This window comes from Felis catus, chromosome E2 (assembly GCF_018350175.1).
Source record: "Felis catus isolate Fca126 chromosome E2, F.catus_Fca126_mat1.0, whole genome shotgun sequence".
In the NCBI taxonomy this organism is placed as follows: Eukaryota; Metazoa; Chordata; class Mammalia; order Carnivora; family Felidae; genus Felis; species Felis catus.
In genome coordinates this window covers 3,131,102-3,150,387 of record NC_058382.1, presented here as the reverse complement: position 1 = coordinate 3,150,387, position 19,286 = coordinate 3,131,102, and the positions used below count along the sequence as shown (strand labels likewise).

At 62.1% G+C, this 19,286-nt stretch overlaps 2 protein-coding genes and 1 long non-coding RNA gene across 5 annotated transcripts; 1 reads left to right on the top strand and 2 right to left on the bottom strand.

Moving 5' to 3' along the window:
• Nucleotides 1-13: 13 nt before the first annotated feature.
• FAM71E2 (family with sequence similarity 71 member E2) lies at nucleotides 14-9,540 on the bottom strand. The gene is made up of 11 exons (XM_019819114.3): nucleotides 9,221-9,540; nucleotides 8,847-9,001; nucleotides 8,453-8,711; nucleotides 7,958-7,982; nucleotides 7,732-7,796; nucleotides 7,536-7,639; nucleotides 7,392-7,444; nucleotides 7,231-7,307; nucleotides 2,677-4,490; nucleotides 254-342; nucleotides 14-161 (listed from the first exon to the last, which is right to left on the bottom strand). Exons 1-10 carry the CDS (start codon nucleotides 9,368-9,370, stop codon nucleotides 315-317), a joined length of 2,730 nt encoding a protein of 909 aa, XP_019674673.3. The 5' UTR covers nucleotides 9,371-9,540; the 3' UTR covers nucleotides 14-161; nucleotides 254-314.
• LOC109494719 lies at nucleotides 24-1,162 on the top strand. Its single transcript, XR_002149731.3, has 2 exons — nucleotides 24-708; nucleotides 784-1,162. It is a non-coding gene; the product is annotated as an uncharacterized LOC109494719 (long non-coding RNA).
• A 1,298-nt stretch (nucleotides 9,541-10,838) lies between the features above and the next one.
• On the bottom strand, nucleotides 10,839-19,163 carry IL11 (interleukin 11). Of its 3 annotated transcripts, XM_023245413.2 has the most exons (6): nucleotides 19,056-19,153; nucleotides 17,468-17,478; nucleotides 12,943-13,115; nucleotides 12,691-12,777; nucleotides 12,399-12,560; nucleotides 10,839-11,632 (listed from the first exon to the last, which is right to left on the bottom strand). In XM_023245413.2, exons 1-6 carry the CDS (start codon nucleotides 19,136-19,138, stop codon nucleotides 11,462-11,464), a joined length of 687 nt encoding a protein of 228 aa, XP_023101181.1. In that variant the 5' UTR covers nucleotides 19,139-19,153; the 3' UTR covers nucleotides 10,839-11,461. The 3 variants fall into 3 exon arrangements, with proteins under 3 accessions (XP_023101181.1, XP_044902356.1, XP_003997447.1); XM_045046421.1 differs by lacking the exon at nucleotides 17,468-17,478 and having other exon boundaries at nucleotides 19,056-19,163; XM_003997398.5 differs by lacking the exons at nucleotides 17,468-17,478; nucleotides 19,056-19,153 and adding an exon at nucleotides 14,257-14,407.
• Nucleotides 19,164-19,286: the final 123 nt, after the last annotated feature.

Here is a 19,286-nt window from a genome sequence, read left to right as displayed (position 1 = left end):
CTCTGCGAAGCTGGGCCGCTCCGCGGGCTCTCCCCCGCCCCCCGCCCCCCAATATATAAACGTATAGATAGCTCTGGTCTCTACCCTAGAGGGAGCATCCCCCCGCCCGGACTTTTCAGCACCCTGCTTCTTACGGTACAGGTGCACAGCACCCTGGGGGCCTGTGGGGAAGAGGAGGAAAGAGTAAGGGTGGTGTCCGAGCCCCCGGACTTCAGTACCAGGACTAAGGCGGGTCCGCAGGGTCTCTGGCTACCTGGTCGCGCTGGGCTCCTTTGGACACTTTGGCGATTGAGATGGTCTCCCCCCGAATCCCGCTAATGAAGGCTCTGGGAACTCTGTATGCTGCGGAGAGAGAAAAAGCCAGAGGGGGTCTTGGAGGTCACAGGAAGAGCATAGTGAGGGCTCAGTAAATCCCTGCTAAAATGAAGCGTGAGCTGGAAGAAGGGTCCCCACCAGTGTCTTCCTGTCCCTGCTGTCCCTCCCAAGTTTCTCTCCCTCCTGCCTAGTTGCGGGGGAGCCCGCCTGTGGATCCTTCACACCAACACGCAAATGCTAATCTCTCTCTCCTCTTCAGCACTCTCGTGCTCACTTCCAACACCGGCTACTTCTTGCCATGTCCCTCCTCCCCTTCCAGCGAACTACTTGGAAAAAAGCTGCTGGACCCCTCCTCTCTGCGTCCCCTCTTTGCCTACGCACGTTCATAGGAAAGTACGTGTACGTGGGTGGGTGGGTAGGTAGGTATAGAGCGGGGAAATACACATCACATAAAATTTACCGTTGCAGCCGTTTGAAAGTGCACAGTTCGGCGACACCAATTACATCCACAGTGCGGTACAACCACCACCTCCACTTAGCTCCAGAACATTTCATCACCCCAAAAGGAGACCCCTGTTCCCAATAAGTCATCCCTCCCCATTCCTCCCATTCCTCCCAGCTCCTAGCAACCACCCTTCCGCTTGGATTTATTTGCCTGGTCTGCAAGTTTCCCACAAATGGAATCACACACGATGAGGCCTTCTGCATCTGGTTCCTTTCACTGAGCATCGTGTTTTCAAGGGTTGCGGCAAGTGATCCCCTGCCTTCTGTGCTCCTGTCGGCCTGCCCCATTCGGGTCTTTGTTCCCACCATGCAACAAATAATAAAATCCTTGCTGGTAAGCCCAGGGCTCCTGCCTCAGTCCCGTATTCCTTCACCTAACTGCAGCATTACACGCAGCTTCCCCTGACACCCAGGCTGTGGCCATTCTGCCAACTCTCACTATGGTTTCCCCTTTTCTTTTTTTAAAAAAAATTTTTTACATTTATTTATTTTTGAGAGACAGGGAGAAACAGAGCGCTAGTCGGGGAGGGATAGAGAGAGAGGGAGACACAGAATCCGAAGCAGGCCCCAGGCTCTGAGCCATCAGCACAGAGCCCGACGCGGGGCTCGAACTCACGAACCATGAGATCACGACCTGAGCCAAAGTCAGACGCTTAACTGACTGAGCCACCCAGGCGCCCCTGGTTTCTCCTTTTCTGAACACTTTGCACCCTCTTTGTCGACACTCACTGGCTGGTGACCCCCTCCAGTCTCTTGGCTTGTGGTAACTATCCATGTGCCAATGATTTCCCGTCACTCCCAATTCATATATCCAGCTACCTGCCCCACTTCTTCGCCAGGGATCTTAGACGATCCTGACCCCCTCCCTGCCACCTGCTGCATTCACAGCCTCTCCGTCTCTCCAGTGTCTCAGACCCCAGACCCTACAGTTGCCCTTGACACCACATGGCCATGTCCAATCCATGAGCCAATCTGTCGGCTCAACCATCCTGCCTCTTTCTCACACCTCCAACACCTCCCTTCTTGTCTCATGCCTGGATCGTTGCAACTGCCTCCTCCCTATTCTCCCAGATTCCATCCTTGCCCCCTTACCTTCTCCATGCTTTGGCCAGAGAGGGCCTTTTCAAATATACACCAGTTCCAGCCATTCTGCCCCAAATCCCCCAGCTCACTCAGCATCAAAGCCAAAGCCCTTGAAATGGTCTGCAAGGTCCCACGTGATTACCACCACTTGCGTGACTTCTTCTGACTTCATTTCCTACTCTTGGGGTCCCTTGGAACTCACTCTTGGTCCAACGTATCACACACACACTCATGCCTCAGGGCCTTTGCAGTGGCTGTTTCTTCTACAAGGAACATACTTTCATCAGATGTGTGCATGGCTTCCTTCTTCCCCTCCTTCGGGCCTTTACACAAATGACATCAACTCACTGAAGCCCTCCTGGACCAACCAGTCCAATACAGGAGGCTGCCTATCTTCATCCCTAGTCCCCCCTCTCCTGCTCTTTTCCCATGGAGCTATCACCTTATAGCGTGCAATATAATTGACTTAGCTTTTAATTGTCAGGACTCCTAACTTCAGCACTACTCATATTTTCTCTGGATCATTCTCTGCTGTGGTGGGCCATCCTGTGCATCGTAGGACATTGAACAGCACCCCTGGGCTCTACACACAAGATGACAGGAGCATATGCTCCCCAAATTGCTCAATGCCATATCTCTAGTGCTTAGAACAATGCCTAGCACAACACTCTCTATACATTGAGTCCGTGAATAAAAGTGAAAAAAGGGAATGATCCTCTTTTTATCTTGCAGCTAATGGAGTTGACAGAACGTGTCAGCTGTCACCCCAAATACCTGGCTGAAGGACTGTAGACACCCAGTTCCTCTATGTCCTCCACCTCGGGGGCCATGTCCATCATATTCTCATTTTCTACGAGCGTTGGTAAGATGACATCAGAGGACAACTTTGTTATGGCCAGGGGACTCTGGTCTGACATCCCCTCGAGCTGGTCTGACATCCTCTTGAGCTGGTCTATCCTCTCAAGCTGGTCTGGTATCCCCTCGAACTGGTCTGGAGTCTTCTTGAGCTGGTCTGACCTCCCCTCGAGCTGGTCTGACTGCCTCTCGGGCTCAAGAGATGCTCTCTTTGGCTGCTGGAACACACTGGCCTTCATCTCTGAGATGGGGGTCAGGGAGATGGGCCACAGGGGTGCCTCCTCCCACCTTGATGCAGGTAGACTGATGGGATCTGGGGGGACATTGTCCATCATCAGGCTGCTGGCCTCATGCCTGGGGAGGCCAGGCACTTCGGAAGCCTCTTTTGGAACCTGGGGCTGTGCCTCTACCCAGTGATACATGCTCCCTTCAGCCCACGGATGCATTCTCTCCTTCACCCAGGTGCCAAACAGGGACTGCTCTCCAACCACCTCTGGTGTCCCCTGCGGCAAGGGCACCTCACTGGGGCTGACTGTTGACATGTCAGGCATCGGGGGGTTCGAGAGCCAGGAGGACGGATTGACTGTTGCTGGCCTCAGGGGCGGTTCCTTGGAGTTGGCCATGATCATCAGCTTGGCAAGGGTGAGCCCCTCCACCGAGAACGGCCTGCTTTGCTCCTCCGGGGGTCCCTGGATGACCACCTCCTGGGTCTTGAGCCACTTCTGCTGTTGCCCCACCGTCTGGGAGGTTAAGCCAGGCTTGTCCAGGGATATCTCCTCCTTCTTTCTGTGGACCTTGTCCTCCAACTTGCCCCTGCCCTTCAAGCCATCCAGGGTGATCTTCAGGGCTTTGGTGAGCACGACCTCCTCCGACTCCTTCTTGGTGGTGGTAAAAGGCAGGTCCTGGGATGTTTTCTGGGTCCTTGTCTCTATCAGGTCCATCTCCTGGGTGCCCACAAACATCAGTGGTCCTGGCATCCCCTCACGCTGGCTTCTCTCGAGCACACGCCCTCTAGGACCTCCCGTGGGCAACGTGCCCAAAGTGGCAGCGTCCGGTGTCATCTGCTGTTGAGTAGGTGACGTCAGAGCCTTCTGGGATGGGGCAGGTAGGAACACGGATTTCCTTCCTGGGACAAAGGAAGATACAGCCTTCCGGGAAGTAGGCGATACAGGTGGGGCCTTCCGGGCCGGGCCAGGACTGGCTGCAGCCTTCCGGGAAGTAACGGATACAGGTGGGGCCTTCCAAGGGGGGCAATGTACTGTTGGGGTCTTCTGGGTAACAGCGGGTACCACTGGGGGCCCCCGGGGTGGGCCGGGTGCAGTCGACATCTTCTGGGATGGATCATGCATTGCTGAGACCCTCTTGGACTGGTCACGGAGGAATGGAACCTTCCAAGCGGCGACGCGGGCAGCTGCGGTCTTCTGAGAGGGTGGAGGCCGCTGCCTCTGCCCGGATCCCAGAGCCTGGGCCTTTTCCTTGCGCCTGTGGGAGGAGGAGTAAGCGGCTGGGAGGGAGAAGCGGGGAGGGTAGGTGGCTGGGGAGAAGGAGGACAAGGACAAGGTGCTGGTATCGGGGTCCATCAGGTTTTCAATGTCCTGCTGCCACAGGTACGTGTTGAAGGGATCATAGGATTCCAGCAAGGAAATATCAGGGGTGTCTGCAGAGGCACAGCCGATGGGGGTCTCAATTAAACCGCCCAGGACTGTGGCCGTGTCTGAGTCAGAAGAGCAACACTGTAGGTGGACAGAGAAGAGGGGAAGAATGGTCAGGGCCAGGGAGGCTCCCAGAGCCAGGACACAGGGCCCTCCTCCCTCAGACCCGGGAGTCCAGACCCCCGGCCCCTCCTCCGTCAGACCCAGGAGTCCAGACCCCCAGCCCCTGCTCCCTCAGACCCAGGAGCCCAGGCCCCCAGCCCCTCCTCCCTCAGACCCAGGAGTCCAGACCCCCAGCCCCTCCTCCCTCAGACCCAGGAGTCCTGGCCCTCAGCCCCCTCCTCCTTCAGACCCAGGAGTCCAGGCCCCCAGCCCCCTCCTCCCACAGACCCAGGAGTCCAGGCCCCAGTCCCCTCCTCCCTCAGACCCAGGAGTCCAGACCCCCAGCCCCTCCTCCCTCAGACCCAGGAGTCCAGACCCCCAGCCCCTCCTCCCTCAGACCCAGGAGTCCAGACCCCCAGCCCCTCCTCCCTCGACCCAGGAGCCCAGGCCCCCAGCCCCTCCTCCCTCAGACCCAGGAGTCCAGACCCCCAGCCCCTCCTCCCTCAGACCCAGGAGCCCAGGCCCCCAGCCTCTCCTCCCTCAGACCCGGGAGTCCAGACCCCCTGCCCCTCCTCCGTCAGACCCAGGAGTCCAGACCCCCAGCCCCTCCTCCCTCAGACCCAGGAGTCCTGCTCCCCAGTCCCTCCTCCCTCAGACCCAGGAGTCCAGACCCCCAGCCCCTCCTCCCTCAGACCCAGGAGTTCTGGCCCTCAGCCCCTCCTCCCTCAGACCCAGGAGTCCAGACCCCCAGCCCCTCCTCCCTCAGACCCAGGAGTCCAGACCCCCAGCCCCTCCTCCCTCAGACCCAGGAGCCCAGGCCCCCGGCCCCTCCTCCCTCAGACCCAGGAGTCCAGACCCCCAGCCCCTTCTCCGTCAGACCCAGGAGTCCAGACCCCCAGGCCCTCCTCCCTCAGACCCAGGAATCCTGGCCTTCAGCCCCTCCTCCCTCAGACCCAGGAGTCCAGGCCCCCAGCCCCTCCTCCCTCAGACCCAGGAGTCCAGACCCCCAGCCCCTCCTCCCTCAGACCCAGGAGTTCTGGCCCTCAGCCCCTCCTCCCTCAGACCCAGGAGTCCTGGACCCCAGCCCCTCCGCCCTCAGACCCAGGAGTCCAGACCCCCAGCCCCTCCTCCCTCAGACCCAGGAGTCCAGACCCCCAGCCCCTCCTCCCTCAGACCCAGGAGTCCAGACCCCCAGCCCCTCCTCCCTCAGACCCAGGAGCCCAGGCCCCCGGCCCCTCCTCCCTCAGACCCAGGAGTCCAGACCCCCAGCCCCTTCTCCGTCAGACCCAGGAGTCCAGACCCCCAGGCCCTCCTCCCTCAGACCCAGGAATCCTGGCCTTCAGCCCCTCCTCCCTCAGACCCAGGAGTCCAGGCCCCCAGCCCCTCCTCCCTCAGACCCAGGAGTCCAGACCCCCAGCCCCTCCTCCCTCAGACCCAGGAGCCCAGGCCCCCAGCCTCTCCTCCCTCAGACCCGGGAGTCCAGACCCCCTGCCCCTCCTCCGTCAGACCCAGGAGTCCAGACCCCCAGCCCCTCCTCCCTCAGACCCAGGAGTCCTGCTCCCCAGTCCCTCCTCCCTCAGACCCAGGAGTCCAGACCCCCAGCCCCTCCTCCCTCAGACCCAGGAGTTCTGGCCCTCAGCCTCTCCTCCCTCAGACCCAGGAGTCCAGACCCCCAGCCCCTCCTCCCTCAGACCCAGGAGTCCAGACCCCCAGCCCCTCCTCCCTCAGACCCAGGAGCCCAGGCCCCCGGCCCCTCCTCCCTCAGACCCAGGAGTCCAGACCCCCAGCCCCTTCTCCGTCAGACCCAGGAGTCCAGACCCCCAGGCCCTCCTCCCTCAGACCCAGGAATCCTGGCCTTCAGCCCCTCCTCCCTCAGACCCAGGAGTCCAGGCCCCCAGCCCCTCCTCCCTCAGACCCAGGAGTCCAGACCCCCAGCCCCTCCTCCCTCAGACCCAGGAGTTCTGGCCCTCAGCCCCTCCTCCCTCAGACCCAGGAGTCCTGGACCCCAGCCCCTCCGCCCTCAGACCCAGGAGTCCAGACCCCCAGCCCCTCCTCCCTCAGACCCAGGAGTCCAGACCCCCAGCCCCTCCTCCCTCAGACCCAGGAGTCCAGACCCCCAGCCCCTCCTCCCTCAGACCCAGGAGCCCAGGCCCCCGGCCCCTCCTCCCTCAGACCCAGGAGTCCAGACCCCCAGCCCCTTCTCCGTCAGACCCAGGAGTCCAGACCCCCAGGCCCTCCTCCCTCAGACCCAGGAATCCTAGCCTTCAGCCCCTCCTCCCTCAGACCCAGGAGTCCAGGCCCCCAGCCCCTCCTCCCTCAGACCCAGGAGTCCAGACCCCCAGCCCCTCCTCCCTCAGACCCAGGAGCCCAGGCCCCCAGCCTCTCCTCCCTCAGACCCGGGAGTCCAGACCCCCGCCCCTCCTCCGTCAGACCCAGGAGTCCAGACCCCCAGCCCCTCCTCCCTCAGACCCAGGAGTCCTGCTCCCCAGTCCCTCCTCCCTCAGACCCAGGAGTCCAGACCCCCAGCCCCTCCTCCCTCAGACCCAGGAGTCCTGCTCCCCAGTCCCTCCTCCCTCAGACCCAGGAGTCCAGACCCCCAGCCCCTCCTCCCTCAGACCCAGGAGTCCTGCTCCCCAGTCCCTCCTCCCTCAGACCCAGGAGTCCAGACCCCCAGCCCCTCCTCCCTCAGACCAGGAGTGGGCGCCCAGGAAATACCTGCCTTGGAAGAGGACTGTGTGTGGTTGATGGTGTTGGAGACGATGCTGAAAACGGTGCGGATGGTGATGCTGGGCTTCTCTGGGCGGGAAGAAGGCAGTGTGAGCTCTCGGGGGAAGAGCCAGAACGTTGGGGGTCCACACAGGGAGGGCGAGGTGTGCTCACCGGTAACCTGGATTTGGGTCTGAGATGTGTCAGGGTGGAGGTTTCGCTGGGACCTGTAGGGGGCAATGTGGGGTGACTCTGGTGGCCTCCACACCGGGGTCCTCGCCCTTCGGCCTCCCGTGGGCAGCAAGACCCCAAGCCTACTTCTTCTCTGCAGATTTCTTTCTAGGCTCAGCGTGCTCCTGCTGTGACCAGATGAGAGGCACAGAGTCGCCCACGGCCTGAGACTTGAATTTGCGCTTGAGGGTCTGGCGGTGGGAGGAGGGACGGCGGGCAGTCAGGAGGCGCGGGGGGCCCCCAGCCCGGCCCCTCCCCAGCCCGGCCTGCCCAACCTGCTCACCCTGGCCTTCCTCTGTTTCTGAAGTGTCAGCATCTTGTAAGGAAAGTTGGGCTCCACAGTCATGACTGCAGAGGAGGGGAGGACCTCCAGTCAGGGTCCCCGACAGGGAGGATGTGAGGCTCGGGCAGGGGAGGGGAGAGAGCTCAAGGGCTGGTAGGTGTGGCCACGCCTGGGGCAGGAGAGGCTGACAAGTAGGGAAGGGTCTGAGGACACGGAGGCTGCTCACCCAAACGTCCGGACTGGGGCTGGTCCTGTGGACGGGAGAGGGTCAGTCAGGACGGGTTCCTCCTCCTGGTTTCCACGTCCCCATTACCTACCCAGCTCAGGACTCCAGGACCCCAACCCGTCCCCATGCCAGGACCCAGGGGTCCTGCCCTCTGCTCCTGCAAACCCTGGAATCTAGGCCACCAGCCACCTCCTCCCTCAGATCCTGGAATGCGGGCCTCCTCCCTCATACCCAGGAGCCCTGACCTCCAGCCCCTCCTCCCTCAGACCCAGGAGTCCTGACCTCCAGCCCCTCCTCCCTCAGACCCAGGAGCCCTGACCTCCAGCCCCTCCCCCCTCAGACCCAGGAGTCCTGACCTCCAGCCCCTCCTCCCTCAGACCCAGGAGTCCTGACCCCCAGCCTCATTTCTTGGGATTCTGGATTTCAGCTGTTGGTCCCGGCTCTGAAATCCAAAACCACAGCTGCTCCCAGGGTCTGTGGAGGGGCACTGCCCACCTGTAGGTGCCAGGTGGAGGCAGGAGGTTTGACGCTGGCCGGGTCCCTGGCGGGCCTATGCGGGGTCCTGGGGAGCCAGGTGGTGGCGGGCTCCTGGAGCAGATTGATGAGCCGGATCCAGCGGTCAAACAGGAAGCCAGCCTCGTTGCGGGGGGCATCCAGCTCCAGGTAGTAGCAGCGGCCCGTGGCCAGGCGCAGTTTCAGGCGCCAGGAGGACAGGTCATGCACGTAGAGGCGGGTCAGGTCCAGCGGGAGCATCCTGGGGGAGGCAGGAGACAGACATGGTGGAGCAGAGGATGGGGCAGGGCGGGGGGGGAGGAGAGGCGGGAGAGGGACATGGTCATGGTCGAGGGGGGGATAGAGCAGGCCCAGGGAGCAGGGGGAATGGAGGCACCTGGTGAGGACGAGGTTGGCGCACTCCCTGCCCTCCGGGGGCTGAGCGATCAGCAGGATGTCTGGCAACACCAGGCCAGGATGGGAGGCGGCCACACCCATGGTCACACCGTTGGTTCTGTGGTGCACGTACACGGGGGCCCCTCGATTGGTCACCTGGGGGGCCGGGGAGAGGGGCTGGGACCACTCCTTTCTCCAATGCTCCTCTGGCACCCCCAGCCCAAGCCCCCTACCACCTGAGCCTCCCCACCCCCGCGGCTGCCTAGTCAGTGCCTGCCTGGGTTCGAACCCCCCAGTCCGGGGCGGGGGTGGGGGGGGTGGTGTCTCAATCCCTTCCTGCCCCTCTCTGCCCCCAGGGTGCAGGAAACTGGGGACCTGGACAAAGTTACTCTCGAACATGGGCAGCGGGCGGAGGGGCAGGTACTCTCCCCTCTGGAGGGTCTTCTGCAGCTCGCCTAGTGTGGGGACCCATTTTGAGGGTCCCTGGAATGGCTCCATGCGCCTGATGTTCTGAAGCCGGTTCATGGCGGCTGCAGAAAAGGTGGGTCACGCCAGACAGAGTCAGGGACCCGGCACCGGGGCGCTTGGCCTGCCCAGTGTCCCCCAGCCCACCCGCCCTGGCCCTTTAGGCTTGGCAGGTGCCACAGCTCAGGGGTCCCAGAGGGTGGGGCTTCCCCAGGGCTTGGCCATGGCCCTGCAGTGGAGGGTGGTCAGCCCTGGCTTGGGGGAGGAGCCTTAGGGGGGGCCTTTGTGACCTCATCAGACACTTGTAGGACTCTTTCTGGGAACTCTCTGGGGTGGGGGGGGCGTGGACTCCCTTCTCCTCCTGGGATGTGGCCTAGAGTCTCAAGGGCTGGAGTCTGTGAATCAGAAGCCCCGACTGCAGACCCAAAGCTACTGAAAACTCAGGGCCCCCGGCAGGATCTGTCTTGGACATTATAAATGGATAATTAACCAAAGAGTTTCCCACTTAAGAAGGGAGGCCCGAGCATGGCCCCAACTCACCACTGACCCCTTTCAGGGACCTTGAGGAAGACTCATACCCCCCACTGAGCCTCAGTTTCCCCATATATAACCGATTTGTGTCTGTGGCAGTGATTGCTGAACAGATTGCTGAACATTGGTTATAAAGAAAGGGGCACAGGCTTTGGAAGGAGCTGGACCTCTGGCAGAAACACAGTGGTCCCTTTCAAGGTGTGACCTTGAACACCATGTCCCCTCCCCCACCAGCCTCACTTTCTCTCACCTGGAAAGTGGGGCATGATGGAGCATTCAGGGGATCATGTAAGTAAAACCCCACACTTAAGACACGGCCCAGAGCACACACTCACTGAGCAGTCATTCCTGACTCCTTCTGAGGTCTTATTTTGGGGGAAGGGGTTGGCTGGCATTCCGTCCTTCTAAAAAGTGTGTATCATTTTTTTTTTTTAAATGGGTCATGCAAAACACATGGTCACTGTAGAAACTCTGAGTAATTCGGACAAGCACAAATAATGAAAGCACCCATAATCCCACCCTGCCTTCCACCCTGAGGGGACCATGGTCAACATTTTGGTGTATTTTCTTCTAGGAGGTTTTTTTTTTTTTTTTAATTATTATTTTAAAGTAAGCTCTATGCCCAACGTGGCACTTGAACTCACAGCCCAGAGATCAAGAGTCACATGCTCTACTGACTGAGCCAGCCAGGTGCCCTGTGTTCTAGGACTTCTTAAAAAATCTATATATCCATCCATCCATCCATCCATCCAGAGAAGCAAAGTGGGAATCATGCAGCGGTTAGTAGCCTGCTTTCTCTATGTCTTAAAGCCGCCTCTGTATCATCCCCCCTTTATGGCTAATAGTATTCCATCACACAGATGGGTGTCATTTATTAAACCATCCCTCACTGTTGAACATCTAGGTTGCTTCCAATTTGCTGTTGTGAACTGCCATAATGAATGACCTTGAACTTGCAGCCTTGTCATGTACAAGCACTGTAGGGCACTGGATGACCTTCTGGAACCTTCTATTAAATATTTATTGAGAGTCTATGAAGTGCTGTGCACCAGATGAGGCTCAGACCCTGCCCTGGAGGACCAACCATCTCCCCTCTGCTGTCCTGCCCACTAAGGGTCCCTGCCTCCCTCTACTCCAGCCCCCAGCCCTCAGAGAAATCACCTCTAAGTGGATGTGTATGACAAATTTAATTCCCCCTTCTGTATCGTACAAAAGTTTCTTGCATTTTGTACAAAAACCCAGGCCTCTTTTCCCTTCCCTCCCCACCCCAACACAAAAAGTAATTGTTTAATAAATAATATATGCTCCTGCCTAGGCCCAGAGGCGTGGGGAACAGGGAAACACTGTGGCCAGACGTCTTAGAGATTCAAGAATCCAGGACTCCAGTTCCCTCACCCTTTGGTCCCCAAGCCCACCCACCTCCCACCCACGCCCTTAAATAAATAAGTATAAATAAGGCACAGATGCCCTCCCTCTTCTGCCCAGGTCTCCTGGAGGGACCGTCTCTAATTAGGGGGAGAAGAAGAGGGGGGTATCTCCTGACCTCCATGCCCCTAGTCCCCAAATAAATAAATAAATAAGATGTGGCATCGAAGGACGTTGGCGGTTCTGTGTAGCTGGTCACAACCGAGTCTTCAGCAGCAGCAAGCCCCGCACGGCCCAGTCAAGGGTCAGGTGCAACCCCCCAAGAATGGCGTGGGCTGCCCTGATGCCCCCCCAGGCGGAGGCTGGGGGGGCCAGTGGGGGAGCTGGTGGGTCTGGGGGTGCTTGGGGTAAGGCCAGGCGGGACATCTGTTGGGAGAAGACAGAAGGTTAGCAATGGGTGGGGGTGCAGTGGGGGTCCCGGGAAGGGGCGTTTGGAACCTGGGAGTCCAGGCTGCATGTTTCCAGAGGGTCTTTAACCTGCAGGGTAGGGTTTCTGGGTGGGGAGTTCTCAACCCACAGAAAGTGGCCTCAGAAAGTGGAGGCTGGGGCCAAAAGGTGGAGGTCTCAAAGCTGGAGAGGGCCAAGCTCAGGGGATTGAGGGGTGAAGTCTATAGAGTCAGGGCTGGGATCCTGATGCTAGGTGAGTGCTGGGGGCTGTAGGCTCAAGTCTGGGGTCAGGTCCAAGATCTTGGGGCTGGTGTCTTACATGTGGGGTCTCTAGGATCCAAGCTCAGGGACTCGTGGGTGAGGGCTGGGGTCTCAGAACTGGGAGCTGGAATTTGAGGTCCAGGGTCTTTGTGGTCAGGCCCAGGAACGGGCAACTAAAGTTTTCTGATCTCAGGTTCTTGGGTCTCAGGTTTTGGCGGTCAGGGTTTGGGGGTCTTAAGGGCTCACAACCAGCATCTGAGGTCTTAGAGACTCAGAGCTCAGGATCTGGGGTCGGCTCATCCGAGATCTCAGGATCTAGGCTCTTGAGGTCTGGAGTTTGCAGAGTCAGGGTCTCCAGGCTGGCTTTGGGTCAGGGTCTGGGGCCTCGAGGGGGCTGGGGGTCTCTGAGCAGGCCTGGAGTCTGGGGTCCCAGGGTCTCAGGTTTCAAGTCTAGGTATGGGGCCTGGGAGCTGCGAGGTCGTACCAGGAGCTGCAGCCGGCGCAGCAGTCTGTCCAGCCGGGCCTGCAGGGCGCCCAGCTCCGGCTCCAGGGTCCGCAAGGAAGGGCCGCCCGCCCGCCGCAGCCACTGCACGTGCCGCAGGTAGGAGAACAGGTCTGCCCGCAGCCGCGTCAGCACACCTGGGAGCTAGGAGGCAGGGCATGGGGGGCATCACGGAACACCTGCCACACGCCTGCTCTGGCCCCCAGCCCCCCGTGCACCCTGGCCACCGCCCAGCTCTCACCTCTGCCCCCTCTTCCCCTTCCCCTCCCCTTACCTGTAGGGCTCCCAGCGCCCCTGCACTCATGGCCAAGGTGGGAAGAGAGTCCAGGTTGTGGTCTCCGTCGGCTGGAAATTTGTCTCTCTGTGGGGAAAAAGAAGCCTTGAGGGGGACCCTGCCCAGCTCCAAGGGTCCCCCCATCCTGCAGACAGGCCCCAGACTCCCCCCTCCCGCTGTTTCCGTGCGAGCCCAGAAGCCCTCCACACTCCGGGTCCCTGGCCCAGCCCAGCCCCTGGCAGGCTCTCCCACCAGCTGCGCAGCAAGCTGTCGAGTGTCCGCCAGGAGAGAGCGGGTCAGGAGGACGGCGCTGTCCAGCTCGGCCCGAGGGTCTGGGGAGGCCCGTGGGGGGCCCGGCGGTGGCCCCGGGGCAGCAGCTCTATCCGGCCACAGGCTCAGAGCGACCAGGACCAGGCAGCAAACACCTGGGGGCGGGAGAAGGCAGAGAGAGCTCAGACCGGACTGGTGGGTCCGGGGGAGGAGGGACTGGGGGTCCCGAGACCCGGGGTGGCGCGCCCAGGGCAGGTCGCAGGCCCGGGGCGGGCTGCCCTCTCCCTCTCCCGCTCTGGCTGCCCCGCCCGTCGGAGCAGACGCGGCCCGGGGCGGGTAGACGGGCCGGGCGTCTCCCGTCCGCCCCCGGACGCCGGAATCTGGGCCCCGGGGCGGGGCATGAGGGGGGAGGCACAGGCCAGAACCTGCCCCCTCCCCGGGCCTCGGGAGCCCGAGCCGGACTGAGAGTGGGGCAAGGAGACCGGGACAGGAACACGGAGGCCCAGACCCCTGCCCAGGGGGACCGCGGAAGGCCGGGCCGTGGTGCCGGGGATGCCCCCGGGGCACACCTGGGCGGAGGGACGCAGAGACGCGGGCGCAGCGGGGACGCGGGAGGCGGACAGGGACCCGGCGGCGGCGCGCTCCGCGGGGGCTCCGGCCCGCTGGTTCCCCGGCAGCCCATCCCCCAGCCGCCCCGCCCACCCCCGCGCCCGCCAGCCAATCAGCGCCCCCCGGGCCGCCCCGCTCCCGCATCACACCCCCAGCCCGCCCCCCGGGCCCTCCCCGGCCGCTGTCTGTCCGTCGGTCCGCATCTGTCTGGCTCTCCCGTTCCTGTCTGCACCGCTGTCTCTCTTTCTCTCCTCCCCCTGCCTGGGGGGGTCGGCGTTCGGGACTTGCGCTCACCTCCTCGGGCTCCCTGCCTCAGTTTCCCTCCCGGAGCCTTTCTGTCGGGATGCCCGGGTGTCTGCCGACTCCCAGGGCGTCCCGCGCTCCTGGGGGTCACCTCCCGGCATTTGTCTGTCTCTGTCTGTATGTCTTCATGTCTCTCGCGCTGCCCTGTCTCCGCGTCTCAAATCCGTCCTCCTGTCTCTGCCCGTCTCTGCTCCCGGCCTCCTGCTGCTTTCTCTGAATCTCCTTTCCTGTCCTCCGTCTCTGCCTCCCCACGGCTCCCTCGCTCTCCTCTGTCTCTCTCTGTCCGATTCCGCTGTGTCTGTCTGCTCCCCACCCTCCTCGCCGCGGTCCCTCCCTCCTCCCTTCCTGTCCCCCCCCCCACCCTATGAACTTGAACCAACTTACTGTTCATGTCCCCACAGGGCAGGGATTCCCCAGGGCAGGGGGCAGGGAGCTGGGGGCCTTTAACCCTTCCCTGTCCGCTGCCGGGGGGGAGCCCTGGGGGTCAGCTGGGCCTCGGCCTGGGGAGGGGAGGCATGTGCGTGTGAGCAGCGAGGGCCGTGGCAGTGAGGGAGTGTGGACGCCTGGGGGGTTATATAGGGGGCCAGGGCGGGCGGGCGGGGGGCAGGCGGCAGGGGAGGGCGGCCTGACACATCCTGACTCACCCTCCCTGCCTGCCTTTTCCATTCAGACGGAGCCGGCTGCCTCGCAGGGCTCACGCTGCCTTGCTCAGAGGAGGGCACGGAAGGAAAAGTTGGAAAAGTTGAAAAGAGAAAGGGGGGGGGGTGGTCGGAGAGGGGCTGGTGAGGTCATTGGCGTCCCCTCCCTCCACCTCCTCGGCCGGCCGCCGCAGGGGCAGACACACACGGCGCACAGGGCTGGGGCCCGGCTGCGGGCAGCGGGCGGGGGTCCACCGGACCAGGACTGGCACTGAGGGACACGGAGAGCTGGGGATGGGGCCACAAGACGCAGGATGGGGAGGCAGAGCGACCCCGTGGGACGAGGAACGGAGAAAGAGAAGGGGACGGAGTTTGGAGACCCAAGCAAGGAGACAGAGACACTTGGGGAGATGGGGACATTGGGGCAGAGATAGATCCTCTGAAAGGCAGAGATAGAGAGACGGAGACACTAAGGAGATACACTGCAGTCGCAGAGAGACCCCAGGAGGAAGAGGGACAAAGTTGCAGTCATAGAGGGGAGGCAGGTTGCAGAAGAGATACAGAGAAAACAGAGGAGCAGGTGACAGAGCTGAAAGGTCCCAAGAGACAGACAGGCAGGGGGACAGACGCGCTCAGAGAGACAGAGGTGCTGAACATTGAGGACAGAGAGGGGCAGAGCCTTTCCCCAGGAGACAGGTAGGGATGTGAAGGTGGGGAGAGAAGCAGAGATGGAAAGGAGGTGCGGTAACCCTCTGTGCCTCAGTTTCCTCACCTGTGAAATGGGGGTGACCGAGTACCCATCCTACCCCCCAAACGCCGGGGTAAGAATGACTTCACCCATGCAAAGCACGCAGTCAGCTCTCAGGAAATATGAACCATTGTTATTCTCTTTCTTGATTTTTATTAACACATGCGGGGAGACCCAGAGAAAGAAGGGTGGAGATGTTGCGTGAGCAGAGGAGGCAGGGAGGGTTACAGAACTGCAGAGAGAGTGGCTCAGCCAGGGAGAGGAGCTGGGGACAGGGCACGGGGGACATCTGCAGAGAGATCGCGGTGCAGAGAGGCATTGGCGCCAGAGGGGGAGACGCACACAGACGGGGAAACAGCAGCGTGGACATGGTACCCGGAGGAGGGCCAGGCACTTGGGCAGAGCCCGTGAGGGAACAGGTCCAGAGCTCCATTCCCAGGAGCATTCCCCCCCCCACCACCACCCAGGACAGAAGCAACAGTGAAAGACAAAGTGACGAGCCTTTCCAAAGGTCCCCCAGCAGACTCCCTCTAGGCCCTGTGCTGAGCTGGCAGGGGGGGCTCTGGGGATGAATGGAGACTAGAGTTCTCCCCCTCCCATCCCCCACCATGGGAGGGGGGGGACGACGGCTCTCCTCCCCAGGGAGGTGAGGTCACAGCCCCCCCATGGTGGGACATGACCTCATTGCTCAGGTAAGAGCTCTCTCTCCCTTGGTCTGTCATGGCCACCCCTTCCAGGGCCCCCCAGGGGCCCTTCCCAGCCCCCGTTCCCGCAGGGACCCAGGCCTCTGACCACTGGGTCTCCGCCCCTCAGGGGGCCTGTTTCCGGCTGAGTCAGCGTGGGGGGCCCAAGGCTGCGTCAGTGAGGGGAGAACTGACGTAGCCCCCCCCCCAGACCGGCGGGGCCAGCCAAGGTGACTCAGGCCACCAGCCTGGGGGATGGACTGGCCTGAGGGGATAGGGACTGGGCCTGGGGCCAGTCTGGGAGCAACAAAAGGGATCTCGAAATGGCAGCCCCTTCCACCTACAGGGAACCAGACCCCCTTCTTCAACCCAGGGGTCTGGACCCCCAGCCCCTCCTCCCTCAGACCCAGGAGTCCTTCCCCCAGCCCCTCCTCCCTCAGACCCAGGAGTCCAGGCCCCCAGCCCCTCCTCCTTCAGATCCAGGAGTCTAGACCTCCATCTCCTCCTCCCTCAGACCCAGGAGTCCTGGCCCCCAGCCCCTCCTCCCTCAGACCCCATGCCCAGTGTCCAAGCCCCAAACCCTGGCTTCCAGGTAGAGAAAAAGGTGTTGCCTTTTGTAATTTGGAGAATACGCTACGGAAAAGGTCAGGAGTCTGGGGCTAGGTCAGTGGTGCGTGGCTGGGGCCAGTCCCCCCGCCCCACCCCCAGTGTCGCCTTGGCCATCACCCAGGACTCTGGGGTCATGTTTGCCCTTCTTTCATCCTTCCCGGCTGCAGGAGGCTGAGGGAGATGTGGTAGCGCAGGACAGGAGGGCGAGGGCAGGGGGAACTCTCCAGACTCCTGGGTCTTCCCCAGGGTGAGGGGTGCTCCAGCTACTTCCACTACAAGGACAGTAAGAAGGAAGGGGTGGGGTGCAGACACTGAGAGGCAGGCCTTGGGGAGGTGACCAGACGACAGGACAAGCAGGAACAGAGACTGTAGCACAAACCCCCAGAGTGACAAACAATGATGTAAAACAATGGGATCTAGGGACACAGGAAGAAACAAACTCAGAGACCAGGGGAGACCCAGTGTGTGAGGCTCTGGTGGGGGGGTCACAATCTTGGGGGAAGGTACCACTGGGATACTAGCAGGGAGCCGGGGGTCCTTGTGGGTGCCGACCCCCTGGGCGAGGTGGGGCTGGCTGGTGTGAGGTCAGCAGGTCCGAGGCTGTGTGTGTCCGTCTGTCTGTCCCTGGGGGGTCCTGTCTGGCCTCTGGGGGGTGACGGGGCAGGCGGGCCGCAGAAGCAGCCCAAACCTGTCATTAGCGGTGAGGGCCGTGACGGCGGGGGCCCCCCCAGTCCCAAGCCGCGGTCCAGGGCCCTGGCAGCCCCGCCCCCCACCCCCTCCTTGATCCCTGAGGAATCCCGGGAATTGCGAAGTGGGTCCAGATGATGTTGACACAGGAAATGGTCATCAGCTGCTGGCCTCAGCTCCACAACCCCTATGACCCCCCACCCCCGGCCCCCTGCTGAGCCCCCTCTAACCTGTGTCATCTCTGACGGAGGCAGCACAGGGCCACTCAGCTCCCACCAGGATGTTTACAAGAGATGCGCAGGGCAGGGGGTCAGCCTCACAGGGCTTCCAGAGAAATGGGATCTGGGCTTCTGGACAGTTGCCCTCAGAGGAGTCCTGGCCTCCTCCTCCCCCGTCAGACCCAGGAGTCCAGACTCCCAGCCCCTCCTCCCTCAGACCCAGGAGTCCAGACTCCCAGCCTCTTCCTCCCTCAGACCCAGGAGTCCAGACCCCCAGCCCCTTCCTCCCTCAGACCCAGGAGCCCAGGCCCCCAGCCCCTCCTCCCTCAGACCCTGGAGTCCAGACCCCCAGCCCCCTCCTCCCTCAGACCCTGGAGTCCAGACCCCCAGCCCCCTCCTCCCTCAGACCCTGGAGTCCAGACCCCCAGCCCCCTCCTCCCTCAGACCCAGGAGTCCAGACCCCCAGCCCCCTCCTCCCTCAGACCCAGGAGCCCAGGCCCCCAGCCCCTTCCTCCCTCAGACCCAGGAGTCCAGACCCCCAGCCCCTCCTCCCTCAGACCCAGGAGTCCAGACTCCCAGCCCCTCCTCCCTCAGACCCAGGAGCCCAGGCCCCCAGCCCCTCCTCCCTCAGACCCTGGAGTCCAGACCCCCAGCCTCTCCTCCCTAAGACCTAGGATCAGGCCCTCAACCCTTCCTCCCTCAGACCCAGGAGTCCAGACCCCTAGCCCCTCCTCCCTCGGAGACTAGACTCCCAGCCCCTCCTCCCTCAGACCCAGGAGCCCAGGCTCCCAGCCCCCTCCTCCCTCAGAACCTGGAGTCCAGACCCCAGACCCCTCCTCCCTCAGACCCAGGAGTCCAGACCCCCAGCCCCTCCTCCCTCAGACCCAGGAATCAGGCCCCCAGCCCCTCCTCCCTCAGACCCAGGCCCCCAGCCCCTCCTCCCTCAGACTCAGGAGTCCTGCTCCCCAGCCCCTCCTCCCTCAGACCCAGGAGTCCAGACCCCAGCCCCTCCTCCCTCAGACCCAGGAGTCCTGCCCCCCAGCCCCTCCTCTCTCAGACTCAGAAATCCAGGCCCCAAAGCTATACTGCCCCAGGAGGCCCCTCCTCACTGCCCTGCAAAGCTGACTGGAAGTTCACCTGAGAGAACTAAGGATCGCAGTCCCAACCCAGCTCCCCAGTTGGGCTCCTCCTCCTTACTGAGGGGAACCAAATGGGAAGCTTGACGACCTCCACATGGACTCCTTTCCCCATTTGTAGGTGGATTGAGGCCTAGGGAGAAGCCAGCCTCAGGGCCCTCACATCCCTAAGGCCCCCTACACATGCCCCATACTTTCTCCACCCGGAGGCCCGGAGTGCCTTTGGGACAAGGGGACTCCTGAGCAAGTGCTCTGTCCCCCCCCCGACCAACCCCCATTTTCCCCCTCGTCCTCCTAGGCCATCTCGTTGTTGGGGGGCCTCCCTAACAATGGGGCTCAGGGAGCCTCAGGCCCCTGCCCCTGGTTGCTAGGGGGAAGACCCCAGGCTATGAGCTGCCCGGCAGGTATCCTATCGGGTTACTAAGTGGAGGGATTCCCTGGCAGGAAGGTCCCCCAGGCCCTACCCCGTGGAGTCCCCTGGTTCACAGGGAGCAGACGTCTTACACCGCCACCGCCTTCTCTTTCTGCCACGGAGGCTCATTTTCATGCCCGGGCCCCCACCCCCACCCCACGGCCCTTCCCACCTGGTTGCTAAGGAAGCAGCTTCTTAACAAGCAGGCGCGACCAGGCCAGTGTGACCCCCTCTCCCTTCTTCCCCATGTCAAGGGGGCTCCCTGGCAACAGAACTTAGAACC